The sequence below is a fragment of the Carcharodon carcharias genome, chromosome 19, assembly GCF_017639515.1.
Source record: "Carcharodon carcharias isolate sCarCar2 chromosome 19, sCarCar2.pri, whole genome shotgun sequence".
Taxonomy (NCBI): domain Eukaryota; kingdom Metazoa; phylum Chordata; class Chondrichthyes; order Lamniformes; family Lamnidae; genus Carcharodon; species Carcharodon carcharias.
Window position 1 is genome coordinate 59,086,427 of NC_054485.1, and position 21,754 is coordinate 59,108,180.

A 21,754-nucleotide genomic window follows, 5' to 3' on the forward strand; every position below is an offset into this window, starting at 1 on the left:
AGGGATGGGGCTGGGGCTATAACTGGGGCTGTGACTGGATCTGGGGCTTTGACTGGGGCTGACTGGGTCTGGGGCTGGAGCTGTGACTGGGACTGGAGCTTTGACTTTGACTGGAGCTGGCCTGGGGCTGGGGCTGATGCTGGGGCTGGTGCTGGAGTTGGGGCTGGGGCTGTGACTGTGACTGGGGGTGGGTCTGCGTCTGGGCCTGGGGCTGGGGCTGTGGCTGCGACTGGGGTTGTGACTTTGACTGGGGCTTTGATTGGGGCTGACTGTGTCTGGGGCTTGGGTTGTAACTGGGGCTGGGGCTAACACTAGGGCTCTGACTGGGACTGGAGCTGTGACTTTGACTGGGGCTGAGATTGGGGCTGAGGCTGGGGCTGGAGCAGGGGCTGGAACCGGGGCTGGACTGGGGCTGCGGCTGTGACTGGGGCAATGACTGGGGATGTGACTGGGGCTAGGGCTGTGACTGGGGCTGTAACTGAGGCTGGGGCTGGGGCTGGGGCTGTCACTGAGGCTGGGGCTGCTGCTGTGACTGGGGCTGGAACTGAGGCTGTGACTGGGGCTGGAACTGAGGCTGTGACTGGATCTGGGGCTTTGACTGGGGCTGACTGGGTCTGGGACTGGGGCTGGAGCTGTGACTAAGGCTGTGACTGGGACTGGAGCTTTGACTTTGACTGGAGCTGGCCTGGGGCTGGGCCTGATGCTGGGGCTGGTGCTGGAGTTGGCGCTGGGGCTGTGACTGTGACTGGGGCTGGGTCTGCATCTGGGCCTGGGGCTGGGGCTGGGGTTGTGGCTGCGACTGGTGTTGTGACTGGGTCTGGGGCTTTGATTGGGGCTGACTGTGTCTGGGGCTGGGGCTGTAACTGAGGCTGGGGCTAGGGTTGTGACCGGGGCTGGGGCTGGGGCTGCTGCTGTGACTGGGGCTGCTGCTGTGACTGGGGCTGTGACTGAGGCTGGGGCTGTGGCTGTGATTGGGGATGTGACTGGGGCTGGAGCTGTGTCTGGGGCTGGGGCTGTGACTGGTGCTGGAGCTGTGACTGGGGCTGTTGCTGGGGCTGTGATTGGTGCTGGGGCTGGTTCTGGGTCTGGAGCTGGAGCTGGGTGTGTGACTGTGGCTGGGTGTGTGACTGTGGCTGGGACTGTGACTGGGGCTGGGGCTAGGGCTGTAACTGTGACTGTGGCTGTGACTGGGGCTGGGGCTGTGACTGGGGCTGGGGCTGTGACTGGGGCTGGGGCTGTGACTGGGGCTGGGGCTGGGGCTGTGACTGGGGCTGGGGCTGGGGCTGTGACTGGGGCTGTGACTGGGGCTGTGACTGGAGCTGGGGCTGTGACTGGGGCTGTGACTGGGGCTGGGGCTGTGACTGGTGCTGGAACTGGGGCTGGGGCTGTGACTGTGACTGTGACTGTGGCTCTGACTGTGACTGGGGCCAGGGCTGGACTGGGGGGGTGCTGCGACTGGAACTATGACTGAGGCTCTGACTAGGGCTGGGGCTGGGGCTGGGGCTGCGACTGATGCTGGAGCTGGGGCTGAGACTGGGGCTGGGAATGGGGCTGGGGCTGGGCTGACTGCGGCGGGGGCTGGGGCTGGGATGGGGACTGGGGCTGAGATGGGGACTGGGGCTGAGATGGGGACTGGGGCTGAGATGGGGACAGGGGCTGAGATGGGGGCTGCGGCTGAGATGGGGGCTGTGGCTGGGGCTGGGGCTGGGGCTGATGCTGGGGCTGCGACTGGTGCTGGAGCTGGGGCTGTGGATGGGGCTGAGGCCGGGACTGCGGCTATAACTGAGGCTGGGGCTGGGGCTGGGGCTGGGGCTGTGACTGGGGCTGGGGCTGGAGCTGAGGCTGTGACTGGGGCTGGAGCTGTGTCTGGGTCTGGGGCTGTGACTGGTGCTGGAGCTGTGTCTGGGGCTGTGACAGTGACTGGGGCCAGGGCTGGACTGGGGCTGGGGCTGTGACTGGGGCTGTTGCTGGGGCTGTGATTGGTGCTGGGGCTGGATCTGGGTCTGGAGCTGGAGCTGGGTCTGGGACTGGGGCTGGGTGTGGGACTGTGGCTGGGTGTGCGACTGTGGCTGGGACTGTGACTGGGGCTGGGGCTGTGACTGGGGCTGGGGCTGGGGCTGTGACTGGGGCTGGGGCTGTGACTGGGGCTGGGGCTGGGGCTGTGACTGGTGCTGGGGCTGGGGCTGTGACTGGGGCTGGGGCTGGGGCTGTGACTGGGGCTGGGGCTGTGACTGGGGCTGGGGCTGGGGCTGTGACTGGGGCTGGGGCTGGGGCTGTGACTGGGGCTGGAGCTGGGGCTGTGACTGGGGCTGGGGCTGTGACTGGGGCTGGGGCTGTGACTGGGGCTGGGGCTGGGGCTGTGACTGGGGCTGGAGCTGGGGCTGTGACTGGGGCTGGGGCTGTGACTGGTGCTGGAGCTGTGTCTGGGGCTGTCACTGTGACTGGGGCCAGGGTTGGACTGGAGCAGGGGCTGGAACCGGGGCTGGACTGGGGCTGCGGCTGTGACTGGGGCAATGACTGGGGATGTGACTGGGGCTAGGGCTGTGACTGGGGCTGTGACTGGGGCTGGGGCTGGGGCTGTGACTGGGGCTGGAGCTGTGTCTGGGGCTGTGACTGTGACTGTGGCTCTGACTGACTGGGGCCAGGGCTGGACTGGGGCTGGGGCTGTGACTGGGGCTGGTGCTGGAGCTGTGTCTGGGTCTGTGATGGTGACTGTGACTGTGGCTGTATCTGTGACTGTGGCCAGGGCTGGACTGGGCCTGGGGCTGGGGCTGGGGCTTCGACTGTGACTGGGGCTGGGGCTGTGACTGGGGCTGGGGCTGGGTCTGGGTCTGAAGCTGGGGCTGGGTCTGGGACTGGGGCTGGGTGTGGGACTGTGGCTGGGGCTGTGACTGGGGCTGGGGCAATGGATGCGGCTGGTGCTGGCACTGTGACTGGGGCCGGGGCTGGACTGGGGCTGCGGTGGGGATTCAGCTGTGACTGGGGCTGTGATTGGTGCTGGGGCTGTGACTGGAGCTATGACTGGGGCTGGGGCTGTGTCTGGGGCTGGTGCTTGACTGGGTCTGAGACTGGGGCTGGGGCTGGAGATGGGGCTGCGACTGGGGCTGTGATTGGGGCTGGGGCTGTGTCTGGGGCTGTGTCTGGGGCTGTGTCTGGGGCTGTGTCTGGGGCTGTGTCTGGGGCTGGAGCTGGGGCTGTGGTTGGGGCTGTGACAGTGGCTGGGGCTGGGTCTGGGTCTGGGTCTGGGGCTGTGGTTGGGGCTGTGACTGTGACTGTGGCTGGGTCTGGGTCTGGGGCTGGGGCTGCAGCTCTGACTGGGGCTGGAGCTGCGGATGTGACTGGGGCTGGGAATGTGACTGGGTCTGGGGCTGGGTCTGGGGCTGGGGCTGGGGCTGGGTCTGGGGCTGGGTCTGGGGCTGGGAGTGGGGCTGGTTCTGGTGCTGGAACTGGGGCTGTGTCTGGGACTGTGACTGGGGCTGTGACTGGGGCTGGTGCTGGGGCTGTGGTTGCGGCTGGTGCTGGGACTGGGGTGGGGCTGGGGCTGGGTCTGTGACTGGGGCTGGGGCTGTGACTGGGGCCGGGGCTGTGACTGGGGCCGGGGCTGGGTCTGTGACTGGTGCTGGGGCTGTGGTTGCGGCTGGTGCTGGGACTGGGGTGGGGCCGGGGCTGGGGCTGTGACTGGGGCTGGGGCTGAGGCTGGGGCTGTGACTGGGGCCAGGGCTGGAGCTGGGGCTGGGGCTGTGACTGGTGCTGGAGTTGGGGCTGTGACTGGGGCTGGGGCTGAGGCTGGGGCTGGGGCTGTGACTGGGGCTGGACTGGGGTTGCGGCTGTGACTGGGGCTGGGGCTGGAGCTGGGGCTGGGGCTGTGACTGGTGCTGGAGTTGGGGCTGTGACTGGGGCTGGGGCTGCGGCTTCGGCTGTGGGTGGGGCTGTGATTGGTGCTGGAGCTGTGACTGGGGCTGGGTCTGGGGCTGTGTCTGGGGCTTTGACTGTGACTGTGACTGTGGCTCTGACTGACTGGGGCCAGGGCTGGACTGGGGCTGGGGCAGTGATTAGGGCTGGTGCTGGAGCTGTGTCTGGGTCTGTGACGGTGACTGTGACTGTGGCTGTATCTGTGACTGTGGCCAGGGCTGGACTGGGCCTGGGGCTGTGATTGGTGCTGGGGCTGGGGCTGTGACTAGGGCTGGGGCTGTGACTGGGGCTGGCTCTGGGTCTGAAGCTGGGGCTGTGTCTGGGACTGTGGCTGGGGCTGTGACTGGGGCTGGGGCAATGGATGCGGCTGGTGCTGGGACTGTGACTGGGGCTGGGGCTGGACTGGGGCTGCGGTGGGGATTCGGCTGTAACTGGGGCTGTGATTGGTGCTGGGGCTGTGACTGGAGCTATGACTGGGGCTGGGGCTGGGGCTAGGGCTGTGATTGGGGCTGGGGCTGGGGCTGTGACTGGGGCTGGAGCTGTGTCTGGGGCTGTGACTGTGACTGTGACTGTGACTGTGACTGGGGCCAGGGCTGGGCTGGGGCTGTGACTGTGACTGGGGCTGTTGCTGGGGCTGTGACTGGTGCTGGGGCTGTGACTGGGGCTGGGTCTGGGTCTGGGTCTGGAGCTGTGTCTGGAGCTGGCGCTGTGTGTGGAACTGTGGCTGGGTGTGGAACTGTGGCTGGGTGTGGAACTGTGGCTGGGTGTGGGACTGTGGCTGGGTGTGGGACTGTGACTGTGACTGTGTCTGTGTCTGGGACTGTGGCTGGGGCTGTGACTGGGTCTGGGTCTATGGATGTGGCTGGTGCTGGGACTGTGACTGGGGCTGGGGCTGTGACTGGGGCTGTGGCTGGGGCTGTGACTGGTGCTGGAGCTGGAGCTGTGTCTGGGTCTGTGACGGTGACTGTGACTGTGGCTGTATCTGTGACTGTGGCCAGGGCTGGACTGGGCCTGGGGCTGGAGCTGGGGCTTCGACTGTGACTGGGGCTGTGACTGGGGCTGGGGCTGTGACTGTGACTGGGGCTGGGGCTGTGACTGGGGCTGGGTCTGGGTCTGAAGCTGGGGCTGGGTCTGGGACTGGGGCTGGGTGTGAGAAAGTGTCTGGGGCTGTGACTGGGATTGAGTATGGGGGTTGGGGCTATGACTGGGGCTCTGACTGGGGCTGGGGCTGGGGCTGTGGCTGTGACTGGGGCCAGGGCTGGACTGGGGTTGCGGCTGTGACTGGGGCTGGGGCTGGGGCTGGTGCTGGGGCTGGGGCTGGGGCTGGGGCTGTGACTGGTGCTGGAGCTGGGGCTATGACTGGGGCTGTGACTGGGGCTGGGGCTGTGACTGGGGCTGTGTCTGGGACTGTGGCTGGGACTGTGGCTGGGGCTGTGACTGGGGCTGGGTCTGTGACTGGGGCTGGGGCTGGGTCTGTGACTGGGGCTTGGGCTGTGACTGGGGCTGTGACTGGGCCTGGAGCTGTGACTGGGGCTATGACTGCGGCTCTGACTAGGGCTGGGGCTGGGGCTGCGACTGATGCTGGAGCTGGGGCTGTGACAGGTGGTGGAGCTGGGGCTGTGACTGGGCCTGGGGCTGTGACCGAGGCTGGGGCTTGAGCTGTGGATGTGGCTGTTGCTAGGGCTGTGACTTTGACTGGGGCTGAGATTGGGGCTGAGGCTGGGGTTGGGGCTGAGGTTGGGGTTGGGGCTGGGGCTGTGACTGTGACTGTGACTGGGGCTGGGTCTGGACCTGGGGCCATGACTGGGGATGGGGCTGGGGCTATAACTGGGGCTGTGACTAGATCTGGGGCTTTCACTAGGGCTGACTGGGTCTGGGAAAGGGGCTGGAGCTGTGACTAAGGCTGTGACTGGGACTGGAGCTTTGACTTTGACTGGAGCTGGCCTGGGGCTGGGCCTGATGCTGGGGCTGGTGCTGGAGTTGGCGCTGGGGCTGTGACTGTGACTGGGGCTGGGTCTGCGTCTGGGCCTGGGGCTGGGGCTGGGGTTGTGGCTGCGACTGGTATTGTGACTGGGTCTGGGGCTTTGATTGGGGCTGACTGTGTCTGGGGCTGGGGCTGTAACTGAGGCTGGGCTAGGGTTGTGACCGGGGCTGGGGATGGGGCTGCTGCTGTGACTGGGGCTGCTGCTGTGACTGGGGCTGCTGCTGTGACTGGGGCTGCAGCTGAGGCTGTGACTGGTGCTGAAGCTGGGGCTGTGACTGAGGCTGGGGCTGTGGCTGTGATTGGGGATGTGACTGGGGCTGGAGCTGTGTCTGGGGCTGGGGCTGTGACTGGTGCTGGAGCTGTGACTGGGGCTGTTGCTGGGGCTGTGATTGGTGCTGGGGCTGGTTCTGGGTCTGGAGCTGGAGCTGGGTGTGTGACTGTGGCTGGGTGTGTGACTGTGGCTGGGACTGTGACTGGGGCTGGGGCTGTGACTGGGGCTGGGGCTGTGACTGGGGCTGGGGCTGGGGCTGTGACTGGGGCTGTGACTGGGGCTGTGACTGGGGCTGTGACTGGGGCTGTGACTGGGGCTGGGGCTGTGACTGGTGCTGGAACTGGGGCTGGGGCTGTGACTGTGACTGTGACTGTGGCTCTGACTGTGACTGGGGCCAGGGCTGGACTGGGGGGGTGCTGCGACTGGAACTATGACTGAGGCTCTGACTAGGGCTGGAGCTGGGGCTGAGACTGGGACTGGGGCTGGGAATGGGGCTGGAGCTGGGCTGACTGCGGCGGGGGCTGGGGCTGGGATGGGGGCTGGGGCTGAGATGGGGACTGGGGCTGAGATGGGGGCTGTGGCTGGGGCTGGGGCTGGGGCTGATGCTGGGGCTGCGACTGGTGCTGGAGCTGGGGCTGTGGATGGGGCTGAGGCCGGGACTGCGGCTATAACTGAGGCTGGGGCTGGGGCTGGAGCTGTGTCTGGGTCTGGGGCTGTGACTGGTGCTGGAGCTGTGACTGGGGCTGTGACTGGTGCTGGAGCTGTGTCTGGGGCTGTGACAGTGACTGTGACTGGGGCCAGGGCTGGACTGGGGCTGGGGCTGTGACTGGGGCTGTTGCTGGGGCTGTGATTGGTGCTGGGGCTGGATCTGGGTCTGGAGCTGGAGCTGGGTCTGGGACTGGGGCTGGGTGTGGGACTGTGGCTGGGACTGTGACTGGGGCTGGGGCTGTGACTGGGGCTGGGGCTGGGGCTGTGACTGGGGCTGGGGCTGTGACTGGGGCTGGGGCTGGGGCTGTGACTGGGGCTGGGGCTGGGGCTGTGACTGGGGCTGGGGCTGTGACTGGTGCTGGGGCTGGGGCTGTGACTGCTGCTGGGGCTGGGGCTGTGACTGGGGCTGGGGCTGGGGCTGTGACTGGGGCTGGGGCTGGGGCTGTGACTGGGGCTGGGGCTGTGACTGGGGCTGGGGCTGGGGCTGTGACTGGGGCTGGGGCTGGGGCTGTGACTGGGGCTGGGGCTGTGACTGGTGCTGGAGCTGTGTCTGGGGCTGTGACTGTGACTGGGGCCAGGGTTGGACTGGGGCTGGGGCTGTGACTGGTGCTGGGGCTGGGGCTGTGACTGGGGCTGGGGCTGGGGCTGTGACTGGGGCTGGGGCTGTGACTGGGGCTGGGGCTGGGGCTGTGACTGGGGCTGGAGCTGGGGCTGTGACTGGGGCTGGGGCTGTGACTGGTGCTGGAGCTGTGTCTGGGGCTGTGACTGTGACTGGGGCCAGGGTTGGACTGGGGCTGGGGCTGTGACTGGGGCTGGGGCTGGGGCTGTGACTGGGGCTGGAGCTGTGTCTGGGGCTGTGACTGTGACTGTGGCTCTGACTGACTGGGGCCAGGGCTGGACTGGGGCTGGGGCTGTGACTGGGGCTGGTGCTGGAGCTGTGTCTGGGTCTGTGATGGTGACTGTGACTGTGGCTGTATCTGTGACTGTGGCCAGGGCTGGACTGGGCCTGGGGCTGGGGCTGGGGCTTCGACTGTGACTGGGGCTGGGGCTGTGACTGGAGCTGGGTCTGGGTCTGAAGCTGGGGCTGGGTCTGGGACTGGGGCTGGGTGTGGGACTGTGGCTGGGGCTGGGGCAATGGATGCGGCTGGTGCTGGGACTGTGACTGGGGCCGGGGCTGGACTGGGGCTGCGGTGGGGATTCGGCTGTGACTGGGGCTGTGATTGGTGCTGGGGCTGTGACTGGAGCTATGACTGGGGCTGGGGCTGTGTCTGGGGCTGGTGCTTGACTGGGTCTGAGACTGGGGCTGGGGCTGGAGATGGGGCTGCGACTGGGGCTGTGATTGGGGCTGGGGCTGTGTCTGGGGCTGTGTCTGGGGCTGTGTCTGGGGCTGTGTCTGGGGCTGTGTCTGGGGCTGGAGCTGGGGCTGTGGTTGGGGCTGTGACAGTGGCTGGGGCTGGGTCTGGGTCTGGGTCTGGGGCTGTGGTTGGGGCTGTGACTGTGACTGTGGCTGGGTCTGGGGCTGGGGCTGCAGCTCTGACTGGGGCTGGAGCTGCGGATGTGACTGGGGCTGGGAATGTGACTGGGTCTGGGGCTGGGTCTGGGGCTGGGGCTGGGGCTGGGTCTGGGGCTGGGTCTGGGGCTGGGAGTGGGGCTGGTTCTGGTGCTGGAACTGGGGCTGTGTCTGGGACTGTGTGTGGGACTGTGACTGGGGCTGTGACTGGGGCTGGTGCTGGGGCTGTGGTTGCGGCTGGTGCTGGGACTGGGGTGGGGCCGGGGCTGGGTCTGTGACTGGGGCTGGGGCTGTGACTGGGGCCGGGGCTGGGTCTGTGACTGGTGCTGGGGCTGTGGTTGCGGCTGGTGCTGGGACTGGGGTGGGGCCGGGGCTGGGGCTGTGACTGGGGCTGGGGCTGAGGCTGGGGCTGTGACTGGGGCCGGGGCTGGAGCTGGGGCTGGGGCTGTGACTGGTGCTGGAGTTGGGGCTGTGACTGGGGCTGGGGCTGAGGCTGGGGCTGGGGCTGTGACTGGGGCTGGACTGGGGTTGCGGCTGTGACTGGGGCTGGGGCTGGAGCTGGGGCTGGGGCTGTGACTGGTGCTGGAGTTGGGGCTGTGACTGGGGCTGGGGCTGCGGCTTCGGCTCTGGGTGGGGCTGTGATTGGTGCTGGAGCTGTGACTGGGGCTGGGTCTGGGGCTGTGACTGTGACTGTGACTGTGGCTCTGACTGACTGGGGCCAGGGCTGGACTGGGGCTGGGGCAGTGATTAGGGCTGGTGCTGGAGCTGTGTCTGGGTCTGTGACGGTGACTGTGACTGTGGCTGTATCTGTGACTGTGGCCAGGGCTGGACTGGGCCTGGGGCTGTGATTGGTGCTGGGGCTGGGGCTGTGACTAGGGCTGGGGCTGTGACTGGGGCTGGCTCTGGGTCTGAAGCTGGGGCTGTGTCTGGGACTGTGGCTGGGGCTGTGACTGGGGCTGGGGCAATGGATGCGGCTGGTGCTGGGACTGTGACTGGGGCTGGGGCTGGACTGGGGCTGCGGTGGGGATTCGGCTGTAACTGGGGCTGTGATTGGTGCTGGGGCTGTGACTGGAGCTATGACTGGGGCTGGGGCTGGGGCTGTGATTGGGGCTGGAGCTGGGGTTGCGACTGGGGCTGGGGCTGGGGCTGTGACTGGGGCTGGAGCTGTGTCTGGGGCTGTGACTGTGACTGTGACTGTGACTGGGGCCAGGGCTGGGCTGGGGCTGTGACTGTGACTGGGGCTGTGACTGGGGCTGGGTCTGGGTCTGGGTCTGGAGCTGTGTCTGGAGCTGGCGCTGTGTGTGGAACTGTGGCTGGGTGTGGGACTGTGGCTGGGTGTGGGACTGTGACTGTGACTGTGTCTGTGTCTGGGACTGTGGCTGGGGCTGTGACTGGGTCTGGGTCTATGGATGTGGCTGGTGCTGGGACTGTGACTGGGGCTGGGACTGTGACTGGGGCTGTGGCTGGGGCTGTGACGGTGACTGTGACTGTGGCTGTATCTGTGACTGTGGCCAGGGCTGGACTGGGCCTGGGGCTGGGGCTGGGGCTTCGACTGTGACTGGGGCTGTGACTGGGGCTGGTGCTGTGACTGGGGCTGGGGCTGTGACTGTGACTGGGGCTGGGGCTGTGACTGGGGCTGGGTCTGGGTCTGAAGCTGGGGCTGGGTCTGGGACTGGGGCTGGGTGTGGGAAAGTGTCTGGGGCTGTGACTGGGATTGAGTATGGGGGTTGGGGCTCTGACTGGGGCTCTGACTGGGGCTGGGGCTGGGGCTGTGGCTGTGACTGGGGCCAGGGCTGGACTGGGGTTGCGGCTGTGACTGGGGCTGGGGCTGGGGCTGGTGCTGGGGCTGGGGCTGGGGCTGGGGCTGTGACTGGTGCTGGAGCTGGGGCTATGACTGGGGCTGTGACTGGGGCTGGGGCTGTGACTGGGGCTGTGTCTGGGACTGTGGCTGGGGCTGTGACTGGGGCTGGGTCTGTGACTGGGGCTGGGGCTGGGTCTGTGACTGGGGCTGGGGCTGTGACTGGGGCTGTGACTGGGGCTGTGTCTGGGGCTGTGACTGTGACTGGGGCCAGGGCTGGACTGGGGCTGGGGCTATGACTGCGGCTCTGACTAGGGCTGGGGCTGGGGCTGCGACTGATGCTGGAGCTGGGGCTGTGACAGGTGGTGGAGCTGGGGCTGTGACTGGGCCTGGGGCTGTGACCGAGGCTGGGGCTTGAGCTGTGGATGTGGCTGTTGCTAGGGCTGTGACTGGGGCTGGGGCTGCGGCTTCGGCTGTGGTTGGGGCTGTGATTGGTGCTGGAGCTGTGATTGGGGCTGGGTCTGGGGCTGGTTCTGGTGCTGGAGCTGGGGCTGTGACTGGGGCTGGTGCTGGGGCTGTGGTTGCGGCTGGTGCTGGGACTGGGGTGGGGCTGGGGCTATGACTGGGGCTCTGACTGGGGCTGGGGCTGGGGCTGGGGCTGTGACTGGGGCCGGGGCTGGACTGGGGTTGCGGCAGTGACTGGGGCTGTGTCTGGGGTTGGAGCTGGGGCTGTGGTTGGGGCTGGGACTGTGACTGTGACTGTGGCTGGGTCTGGGTCTGGGTCTGGGTCTGCATCTGGGGCTGGGGCTGGTACTGTGAGAAGGTCTGGCGCTGGGGCTGCAGCTCTGACTGGGGCTGGAGCTGCGGATGTGACTGGGGCTGTGACTGGTGCTGGAACTGTGTTTGGGGCTGGGAATGTGACTGGGTCTGGGGCTGGGAGTGGGGCTGGTGCTGGGGCTGTGGTTGCGGCTGGTGCTGGGGCTGGGGCTGTGACTGGGGCTGGGGTTGGGGCTGAGGCTGGGGCTGAGACTGGGGCTGGGGCTGTGACTGGGGCCGGGGCTGGACTGGGGCTGCGGTGGGGATTCGGCTGTGACTGGGGCTGTGATTGGTGCTGGGGCTGTGACTGGAGCTATGACTGGGGCTGGGGCTGTGTCTGGGGCTGGTGCTTGACTGGGTCTGAGACTGGGGCTGGGGCTGCGACTGGGACTGGGGCTGGGGCTGGGGCTGGAGCTGGGCCTGGGACAGGGGCTCTGATTGGGACTGAGGCTGTGACTGGGGCTGTGACTGGGGCTGTGACTGGGGCTGTGACTGGGGCTGTGTCTGGGGCTGGAGCTGTGTCTGGGGCTGGAGCTGTGTCTGAGGCTGGAGCTGTGTCTGGGGCTGGTGCTGGGACTGGGGCTGTGACTGGGGCTGGGGCTGTCTGGGGCTGGAGCTGGGGCTGTGGTTGGGGCCGTGACTGTGACTGCGACTGGGACTGGGGCTGGGAATGGGGCTGGGACTGACTGCGGCTGGGGCTGGGGCTGGGATGGGGACTGTGGCTGAGATGGGGACTGGGTCTGGGGCTGGGGCAGGGCTGTGACTGTGACTGTGGCTGGGTCTGGGTCTGGGGCTGGGGCTGCAGCTCTGACTGGGGCTGGAGCTGCGGATGTGACTGGGGCTGGGAATGTGACCGGGTCTGGGGCTGGGTCTGGGGCTGGGAGTGGGGCTGGTTCTGGTGCTGGAGCTGGGGCTGTGTCTGGGACTGTGGCTGGGGCTGTGACTGGGGCTGTGACTGGGGCTGTGACTGTGACTGTGACTGTGACTGTGGCTGGGTCTGGGTCTGGGTCTGGGTCTGGGTCTGGGTCTGGGTCTGGGTCTGGGTCTGGGTCTGGGGCTGGGGCTGGGACTGTGAGAAGGTCTGGCGCTGGGGCTGCAGCTCTGACTGGGGCTGGAGCTACGGATGTGACTGGGGCTGTGACTGGTGCTGGAGCTGTGTCTGGGGCTGGGAAAGTGACTGGGTCTGGGGCTGGTGCTGGGGCTGTGGTTGCGGCTGGTATTGGGACTGGGGTGGAGCTGGGGCTGGGTCTGTGACTGGTGCTGGGGCTGGGGCTGGGAGTGGGACTGGGTCTGGTGCTGGATCTGGGGCTGTGTCTGGGACTGTGGCTGGAGCTGTATTTGGGGCTGGGAATGTGACTGGGTCTGGGGCTGGGAGTGGGGCTGGGAGTGGGACTGGGTCTGGTGCTGGATCTGGGGCTGTGTCTGGGACTGTGGCTGGGGCTGTGACTGGGGCTGGTGCTGGGGCTGTGGTTGCGGCTGGGGCTGTGAGAGGGGCTGGGGCTGTGACTGGGGCCGGGGCTGGACTGGGGTTGTGGCAGTGACTGGGGCTGGGGCTGAGGCTGTGTCTGGGGCTGAGTATGGGGTTGAGTATGGGGCTGGGGCTATGACTGGGGCTCTGACTGGGGCTGGTTCTGTGTCTGGGGCTGGAGCTGGGGCTGTGGTTGGGGCTGTGACCGTGACTGTGGCTGGGGCTGGGTCTGGGTCTGGGTCTGGTGCTGGGGCTGTGAGAAGGTTTGGGGCTGGGACTGCAGCTCTGACAGGGGCTGGAGCTGCGGATGTGACTGGGGCTGGGAATGGGGCTGGGTCTGGTGCTGGGGCTGGGGCTGTGAGAGGGGCTGGGGCTGCAGCTGTAACTGCGGCTGGGGATGGGGCTGTGTCCGGGGCTGAGTATGGGATTGAGTATGGGGCTGGGGCTATGACTGGGGCTCTGACTGGGGCTGGGTCTGTGACTGGGGCTGGGGCTGTGAGAGGGGCTGGGGCTGTGACTGGGGTTGCGGCTGTGACTGGGGCTGGGACTGGAGCTGTGACTTTGACTGGGGACGGGACTGTGACTGGGGCTGGGGCTGTGACTGGGGCTGGGGCTGTGACTGGGTCTGGGGCTCGAGCTGTGGCTGTGGCTTTTGCTGGGGCTGTGACTGAGGCTGGGGCTGGGGCTTCGGCTGTGACTGGGGATATGATTGGGGCTGGGGCTGTGTCTGGGGCTGGTGCTTAACTGGGTGTGAGACTGGGGCTTGGGCTGGGGCTGGGGCTGTGACTGGGATTGGGGTTGACGCTTGGGCTGGGGCTATGACTGGGACTCTGACTAGGGCTGGGGCTGGGTTGGGGACTGGGGCCGTGACTGGGGCTGGGGCTGGGGCTTTGACTGGGGCTGACTGGGTCTGGGGCTGGGGCTGGGGCTGTATCTGGGGCTGGAGCCGTGACTAGGGCTGTGACTGGGACTGGAGCTGTGACTTTGACTGGGGACTGGACTGTGACTGGGGCTGGGGCTGTGACTGGGGCTGGGGCTGTGACTGGGTCTGGGGCTCGAGCTGTGGCTGTGGCTTTTGCTGGGGCTGTGACTGAGGCTGGGGCTGGGGCTTAGGCTGTGACTGGGACTGGAGCTGTGACTTTGAATGGGGCTGAGACTGGGGCTTGTGCTGCGGCTGGGGCTGTGGCTGGGGCTAGGACTGTGACTGTGGCTATGACTGGAAATGTGACTGTGGCCGCAACTGGGGCTGGGGCTGGGGATGGGGCTGGGACTGTGACTGGAGCTGAGACTGGGGCTGTAACTGGGGCTGAGGCTGTGATTGTGACTGGGGCTGTGACTGGGGCTGGGGCTGGAGCTGGGGCTGGTGCTGGGGCTGTGACTGGGGCTGGGGCTTTAGCTGTGACTGGGGCTGGGGCTTTAGCTGTGACTGGGGTTGGGGCTTCGTCTGTGACTGGGGCTGTGACTGGGGCTGTGGCTGTTACTGTGACTGGGGCTGGGGCTGTGACTGTGGCTGGGAATGTGACTGTGGCTGGAAGTGGGGCTGGGTCTGGGGCTGGGTCTGGGTCTGTGGATGGGACTGGGTGTGTGAATGTGGCTGGAAGTGGGGCTGGGTCTGGGGCTGGGTCTGGGTCTGTGGATGGGGCTGGGTGTGTGACTGTGGCTGTGGCTGTGACTGGGGCTGGAGCTGGGGCTGTGGTTGCGGCTGGTGCTGAGACCGGGGTTGGGGCTGGGGCTGTGACTGGGGCTGGTGCTGGAGCTGTGGCTGTGGCTGTTGCTGGGGCTGTGACTGGGGCTGGGGATGTGACTGGGACTGGAGCTGTGACTCGGGCTGTGACTGGGACTGGAGCTCTGACTTTGAATGGGGCTGACACTGGGGCTTGGGCTGCGGCTGGGGCTGTGGCTGGGGCTAAGACTGTGATTGTGGCTGTGACTGGAACTGTGACTGTGTCCGTAACTGTGGCTGGGGCTGGGGCTGGTGATGGGTCTGGGGCTGGGTCTGTGATTGTGACTGGGGCTGGGTCTGGGGCTGTGACTGGGGTTGGGGCTGTGACTGGGGCTGGGGCTGTGACTGGGGCTGTGACTATGACTGGAGCTGGAGCTGTGACTGGTGCTGGAGCTGTGTCTGGAGCTGGGAATGTGACTGGGGCTGGGTCTGGGGCTGGTCTGGGGCTGGGAGTGGGGCTGGGTCTGGGTCTGGGGCTGGAGCTGGGGCTGGGTGTGGGACTGTGGCTGGAGCTGGGTGTGGGACTGTGGCTGGGGCTGGGGCTGTGACTGGGGCTGGGGCTACGGCTGTGACTGGGGCTGGGGCTGTGACTGAGGCTGTGTCTGGGGCTTGTGCTGTGACGGGCTCTGAGACTGGGGCTGGGGCTGGGGCTGTGACTGGGGTTTGGGCTGGGTGTGGGAATGGGGCTGGGGCTCTGACTTGGGCTGGAGCTGGGACTGCGGTCGTGGCTGGAGCTGGGACTGCGGTTGGAGCTGAGGCTGTGACTGGGGCTGGTGCAGTGACTGGCTCTGAGACAGGGGCTGGGGCTGTGTCTGGGGCTGGGGCTTGACCTGTGGCTGTTGCTGGGGCTGTAACTGGGGCTGGGGCTGGGCCTTTGGCTGTGACTGGGGCTGGAGCTGGAATGGGGCCATACAGGGCCTGGGGCTGTGGCTGTGACTGGGGCTGAAGGTCTGTGTCTGGGCTTGGGGCCATGACTGGGGATGGGTCTGGGGCTATGACTGGGTCTGGGGCTTTGACTGGGGCTGACTGGATCTGGGGCTGGGGCTGTGACTGGGGCTGGAGCTGTGACTTTGAATGGGGCTGAGACTGGGGCTTGTGCTGCGGCTGGGGCTAGGACTGTGACTGTGGCTATGACTGGAACTGTGAATGTGGCCGCAACTGGGGCTGGGGCTGGGGCTGGGGCTGGGGATGGGACTGGGACTGTGACTGGAGCTGAGACTGGGGCTGTAACTGGGGCTGAGGCTGTGATTGTGACTGGGGCTGTGACTGGGGCTGGGGCTGGAGCTGTGGCTGTGGCTATGACTGTGACTGGGGCTGGGGCTGGGGCTGTGACTGGTGCTGGAGCTGTGTCTGTGGCTGGGAATGTGACTGTGGCTGGAAGTGGGGCTGGGTCTGGGTCTGTGGATGGGGCTGGGTGTGTGACTGTGGCTGGAAGTGGGGCTGGGTCTGGGTCTGTGGATGGGGCTGGGTGTGTGACTGTGGCTGTGGCTGTGACTGGGGCTGGAGCTGGGGCTGTGGTTGCGGCTGGTGCTGAGACCGGGGTTGGGGCTGGGGCTGTGACTGGGGCTGGTGCTGGAGCTGTGGCTGTGGCTGTTGCTGGGGCTGTGACTGGGGCTGGGGCTGTGACTGGGGCTGGTGCTGGAGCTGTGGCTGTGGCTGTTGCTGGGGCTGTGACTGGGGCTGGGGCTGTGACTAGTGCTGGAGCTGTGACTCGGGCTGTGACTGGGACTGGAGCTGTGACTTTGAATGGGGCTGACACTGGGGCTTGGGCTGCGGCTGGGGCTGTGGCTGGGGCTAGGACTGTGATTGTGGCTGTGACTGGAACTGTGACTGTGGCCGTAACTGTGGCTGGGGCTGGTGATGGGTCTGGGGCTGGGTCTGTGATTGTGACTGGGGCTGGGGCTGGTGCTGTGACTGTTGCTGGGGCTGTGACTGGGGCAGGGGCTTTGGCTGTGACTGGGGCTGGGGCTTCGTCTGTGACTGGAGCTGTGACTACGTCTGGGGCTGTGACTGGGGCTGGGGCTGGGGCTGGGGCTTGGGCTGCGACTGGGGTTTGGGCTGGGTGTGGGAATGGGCTGGAGCTGGGACTGCGGTTGTGGCTGGGGTTGGGGCTGTGACTGGGGCTGGGGCTGTGACTGGGGCTGTGACTGTGACTGGGGTTGGGGCTGTGACTGGGGCTGGGGCTGGGGCTGGGGCTGGGGCTGGGGCTTGGGCTGCGACTGGGGTTTGGGCTGGGTGTGGGAATGGGGCTGGGGCTCTGACTTGGGCTGGAGCTGGGACTGCGGTTGTGGCTGGTGCTGGGACTGGGGTTGGAGCTGAGGCTGTGACTGGGGCTGGTGCCGTGACTGGCTCTGAGACTGGGGCTGGGGCTGTGACTGGGGCTGGGGCTTGACCTGTGGCTGTTGCTGGGGCTGTAACTGGGTCTGGGTCTGGGGCTGGGGCTTTGGCTGTGACTGGGGCTTCGGCTGTGACTGGGGCTGGAGCTGGAATGGGGCCATACAGGGCCTGGGGCTGCGGCTGTGACTGAGGCTGGGGCTGGAGCTGTGGCTGTTGCTGGAGCTGTGACTGGTGCTGTTGCTGGGGCTGTGACTGGGGCTGGGGCTGGGGCTTTGGCTGTGACTGGGGATTCCGCAGTGACTGGGGCTGGAGCTGGAATGGGGCCATACAGGGCCTGGGGCTGCGGCTGTGACTGAGGCTGGGGCTGGAGCTGTGGCTGTTGCTGGAGCTGTGACTGGTGCTGTTGCTGGGGCTGTGACTGGGGCTGGGGCTGGGGCTTTGGCTGTGACTGGGGATTCCGCAGTGACTGGGGCTGGAGCTGGAATGGGGCCATACTGGGGCTGGGGCTGCGGCTGTGACTGGTGCTGGGGCTGGGGCTTCGGATGTGACTGGGGCTGCGACTGGTGCTGGGGCTGGGACTGGGGCTGTGACTGGGTCTGAGACTGGGTCTGTGGATGGGGCTGGGTGTGTGACTGTGGCTGTGGCTGTGACTGGGGCTGGAGCTGGGGCTGTGGTTGCGGCTGGTGCTGAGACCGGGGTTGGGGCTGGGGCTGTGACTGGGGCTGTGACTGGGGCTGGGGCTTCGGCTGAGACTGGGGCTGGGGCTGTGACTGAGGCTGTGTCTGGGGCTGGTGCCGTGACAGGCTCTGAGACTGGGGCTGGGGCTGGAGCTGGGGCTGGGGCTGTGACTGGGGTTTGGGTTGGGTGTGGGAATTTTGGTGGGGCTCTGACTTGGGCTGGAGCTGGGACTGCGGTTGTGGCTGGTGCTGGGACTGGGGTTGGATCTGAGGCTGTGACTGGGGCTGGGGCTTGACCTGTGGCTGTTGTTGGGGCTGTAACTGGAGCTGGGGCTGGTGCTGGGACTTTGGCTGTGACTGGGGATTCCGCAGTGACTGGGGCTGGAACTGGAATGGGGCCATACTGGGGCTGGGGCTGCGGCTGTGACTGGTGCTGGGGCTGGGGTTTCGGGTGTGACTGGGGCTGCGACTGGTGCTGGGGCTGGGACTGGGGCTGTGACTGGGTCTGGGGCTTTGACTTGGGCTGACTGGGTCTGGGGCTGGGGCTGGGGCTGTAACTGGGGCTGGAGCTGTGACTAGGGCTGTGACTCGGGCTGGGGCTGAGACTGGGGCTGGGGCTATGGCAGGGTCTGGGGCTCGAGCTGTGGCTGTGGCTTTTGCTGGGGCTGTGACTGGGGCTGGGGCTGGGGCTTCGGCTGTGACTGGGGGTATGATTGGGGCTCGGGCTGTGTATGGGGCTGGTGCTTGACTGGGTCTGAGACTGGGGCTTGGGCTGGGGCTGGGACTGGGACTGGGGCTGTGACTGGGATTGGGGTTGACGCTGGGGCTGGGGCTATGACTGGGGCTCTGACTAGGGCTGCTGCTGGGGCTGGGGCTGTGACTGCGGCTAGGGCTGGGTTGGGGACTGGGGCCGTGACTGGGGCTGGGGCTATGACTGGGGCTGGGGCTGGGTCTATGACTAGGTCTGGGGCTTTGACTGGGGCTGACTGGATCTGGGGCTGGGGCTGTGACTGGGGCTGGAGCTGTGACTCGGGCTGTGACTGGGACTGGAGCTGTGACTTTGAATGGGGCTGACACTGGGTCTTGGGCTGCGGCTGGGGCTGTGGCTGGGGCTAAGACTGTGATTGTGGCTGTGACTGGAACTGTGACTGTGGCCGTAACTGGGGCTGGGGCTGGTGATGGGTCTGGGGCTGGGTCTGTGATTGTGACTGGGGCTGGGGCTGGTGCTGTGACTGGGGCAGGGGCTTTGGCTGTGACTGGGGCTGGGGCTTCGTCTGTGACTGGAGCTGTGACTGCGGCTGGGGCTGTGACTGGGGCTGTGACTGTGACTGGAGCTGGAGCTGTGACTGGTGCTGGAGCTGTGTCTGGAGCTGGGAATGTGACTGGGGCTGGGTCTGGGGCTGGTCTGGGGCTGGGAGTGGGGCTGGGTCTGGGTCTGGGTCTGGGGCTGGGTCTGGGTCTGGGGCTGGAGCTGGGGCTGGGTCTGGGACTGTGGCTGGAGCTGGGTGTGGGACTGTGGCTGGAGCTGGGTGTGGGACTGTGGCTGGGGCTGGGGCTGTGACTGCGGCTGGGGCTACGGCTGTGACTGGGGCTGGGGCTGTGACTGAGGCTGTGTCTGGGACTTGTGCTGTGACGGGCTCTGAGACTGGGGCTGGGGCTGTGACTGGGGTTTGGGCTGGGTGTGGGAATGGGGCTGGGGCTCTGACTTGGGCTGGAGCTGGGACTGCGGTCGTGGCTGGAGCTGGGACTGCGGTCGTGGCTGGAGCTGGGACTGCGGTCGTGGCTGGTGCTGGGACTGGGGTTGGAGCTGAGGCTGTGACTGGGGCTGGGGCTGGGGCTGTGACTGGGGCTGGGTCTTGACCTGTGGCTGTTGCTGGGGCTATAACTGGGGCTGGGGCTGTGGCTTTGGCTGTGACTGGGGCTTCGGCTGTGACTGGGGCTGGGCCTGCGGCTGTGACTGGGGCTGGGGCTGGAGCTGTGGCTGTTGTTGGAGCTGTGACTGGTGCTGGGGCTGGGGCTTCGGGTGTGACTGGGGCTGTGACTGGTGCTGGGGCTGGGACTGGGGCTGTGACTGTGTCTGGGGCTTTGACTTGGGCTGACTGGGGCTGTAACTGGGGCTGGAGCTGTGACTAGGGCTGTGACAGGGACTGGAGCTGTGACTTTGACTGGGGATGAGACTGTGACTGGGGCTGGGGCTTCGTCTGTGACTGGGGCTGTGACTGGGGCTGTGACGGGCTTGGGCTGTGGTTGGGGCTGTGACTGTGACGGGGGCTGGGGCTGGGGCTGGGGCTGTGACCGGTGCTGGAGCTGTGTCTGGGGCCGGGAATGTGACTGTGGCTGGAAGTGGGGCTGGGTCTGGGTCTATGGCTGGGGCTGTGACTGGGGCGGGAGCTGGGGTTGTGGTTGCAGCCAGTGCTGAGGCTGAGGTTGGGGCTGGGGCTGTGACGGGCTGGTACTGGAGCTGTGGCTGTGGCTGTTGCTGGGGCTGTGACTGGGGCTGGGGCTGGGGCTTTGGCTGAGAAAGGGACTGTGACTGTGACTGGAGCAGCAGCTGTTACTGGGGCTGGGAATGTGACTGTGGCTGGAAGTGGGGCTGGGTCTGGGTCTGGGGCTGGAGCTGGTGCTGGGTCTGGAACTGTGGCTGGGGCTGGGTGTGTGACTGTGGCTGTGGCTATGACTGGGGCTGGAGCTGGGGCTGTGTTTGCGGCTGGTGCTGAGACTGGGGTTGGGGTTGGGGCCGTGACTGAGGCCGTGACTGGTGCTGGGGCTATAACTGAGGCTGTGTCTGGGGCTGGTGCCGTGACTGGCTCTGAGACTGGGTCTGGGGCTGGGGCTGTGACTGGAGCTGGGGCTGTGGTTGCTGCTGGTGCTGAGACTGGGGTTGGGGCTGGGCCTGTGACTGGGGCTGGGGCTTTGGCTGTGATTGGGGCTGTGACTGTGACTGGAGTTAGCGCTGGGTGTGGGAATGTGGCTGGGGCTCTGACTTGGGCTGGAGCTGGGGCTGCGGTCGTGGCTGGTGCTGGGACTGGGGTTGGAGCGGAGGCTGTTGCTGGGGCTGTAACTGGGGCTGGGGCTGGGGCTTTGTCTGTGACTGGGGCTTTGTCTGTGACTGGGGCTTCGGCTGTGACTGGGGCTGGAGCTGGAATGGGGCCATATTGGGGCTGGGACTCGGCTGTGACTGGGCCTGGGGCTGGAGCTGTGGCTGTTGCTGGGGCTGTGACTGGTGCTAGGGCTGGGGCTGGGGCTTCGGGTGTGACTGGGGCTGTGACTGGGTGGGGCTTTGACTTGGGCTGACTGGGTCTGGGGCTGGGGCTGGGGCTGGAACTGTGACACGGGCTGTGACTGGGACTGGAGCTGTGACTTTGACTGGGGATGAGATTGTGACTGGGGCTGGGGCTGTGACTGGGGCTGGGGCTATGACTGGGTCTGGGGCTCGAGCTGTGGCTGTGGCTTTTGCTGGGGCTGTGACTGGGGCTGGGGCTTGACTGGGTCTGAGACTGGGGCTTGGGCTGTGGCTGGGACTGGGACTGGGGCTGTGACTGGGACTGGGGCTGTGACTGGGATTGCGGTTGACGTTGGGGCTGGGGCTATGGTTGGGGCTCTGACTTGGGCTGAGGCTGGGGCTGCGGCTGTGACTGCGGCTAGGGCTGGGTTGGGGACTGGGGCCGTGACTGGGGCTGGGGCTGGAGCTATAACTGGGTCTGGGGCTTTGACAATGGCTGACTGGATCTGGGTCTGGGGCTGTGACTGGGGCTGGAGCTGTGACTTTGAATGGGGCTGACACTGGGGCTTGGGCTGCGGCTGGGGCTGTGGCTGGGGCTAGGACTGTGTTTGTGGCCGTAACTGGAAATGTGACTGTGGCCGTAACTGGGGCTGGGGCTGGTGCTGGGGCTGTTGCTGGGGCTGGGGCTTTGGCTGTGACTGGGGCTGGGGCTTTGGCTGTGACTGGGGCTGGGGCTTTGGCTGTGACTGGGGCTGGGGCTTCGTGTGTGACTGGGGCTGTGACTGCAGCTGGGGCTGTGACTGGGGCTGGGGCTGTGACTGGTGCTGGAGCTGTGTCTGGACCTGGGAATGTGATTGGGGCTGGAAGTGCGGCTGACTAGGTCTAGGACTGGGGCTGGAGCTGTGACTAGGGCTGTGAATGGGACTGGAGCTATGACTTTGACTGGGGATGAGCCTGGGGCTGGGGCTGCGGCTGGGGTTGGGGCTGGGGCTAGTGCTCTGACTATGACTGTGAATGGGACTGGGGTTGAGGCTGGGGCTGGGACTGTGGCTGGGGCTGGGACTGGAGCTGGAGCTGTGGCTCTTGCTGGGGCTGTGACTGGGGCTGGGGCTTCGGCTTTGACTGGGGCTGTGACTGGTGCTGGGGCTGTGACTGGGGCTGTGTCTGGGGCTGGTGTCTTGACTGAGTCTGAGACAGGGGCTAGAGCTGGGGCTGTGATTGGGGCTGTGACTGGGGCAGGGGCTCTGTCTGGGGCTGGAGCTGGGGCTGTGGTTGGGGTTGTGACTGTGACTGCGACTGGTGCTGGGTCTATGTATGGGGCTGGGGC

At 66.7% G+C, this 21,754-nt stretch overlaps 2 protein-coding genes across 2 annotated transcripts; both read right to left on the minus strand.

The window, feature by feature from the left end:
* Positions 1 to 1,339: 1,339 nt before the first annotated feature.
* Positions 1,340 to 15,162, minus strand: LOC121291205 (mucin-2-like; the record flags this gene model as incomplete). The annotated part of the gene is given in 20 exon segments (XM_041212290.1): positions 1,340 to 1,411; positions 1,934 to 2,401; positions 2,526 to 2,583; positions 2,760 to 2,973; positions 3,097 to 3,503; positions 3,652 to 3,726; positions 4,142 to 4,320; positions 5,781 to 6,428; positions 7,080 to 7,411; positions 7,453 to 7,576; positions 9,287 to 9,417; positions 9,455 to 9,602; positions 9,680 to 9,869; positions 9,905 to 10,118; positions 10,203 to 10,490; positions 10,556 to 10,628; positions 10,694 to 10,864; positions 12,801 to 13,192; positions 13,195 to 13,407; positions 15,099 to 15,162. Coding segments are annotated over 20 exon segments (4,461 nt in total), but the record flags the coding sequence as incomplete, so codon positions are not given.
* Positions 15,163 to 15,182: 20 nt separating this feature from the next.
* LOC121291206 (cell surface glycoprotein 1-like) lies at positions 15,183 to 21,533 on the minus strand (the record flags this gene model as incomplete). Its single annotated transcript, XM_041212291.1, is given in 7 exon segments — positions 15,183 to 16,068; positions 16,221 to 16,447; positions 17,018 to 17,437; positions 17,440 to 17,501; positions 20,500 to 20,689; positions 20,987 to 21,185; positions 21,382 to 21,533. Coding segments are annotated over 7 exon segments (2,136 nt in total), but the record flags the coding sequence as incomplete, so codon positions are not given.
* Positions 21,534 to 21,754: the final 221 nt, after the last annotated feature.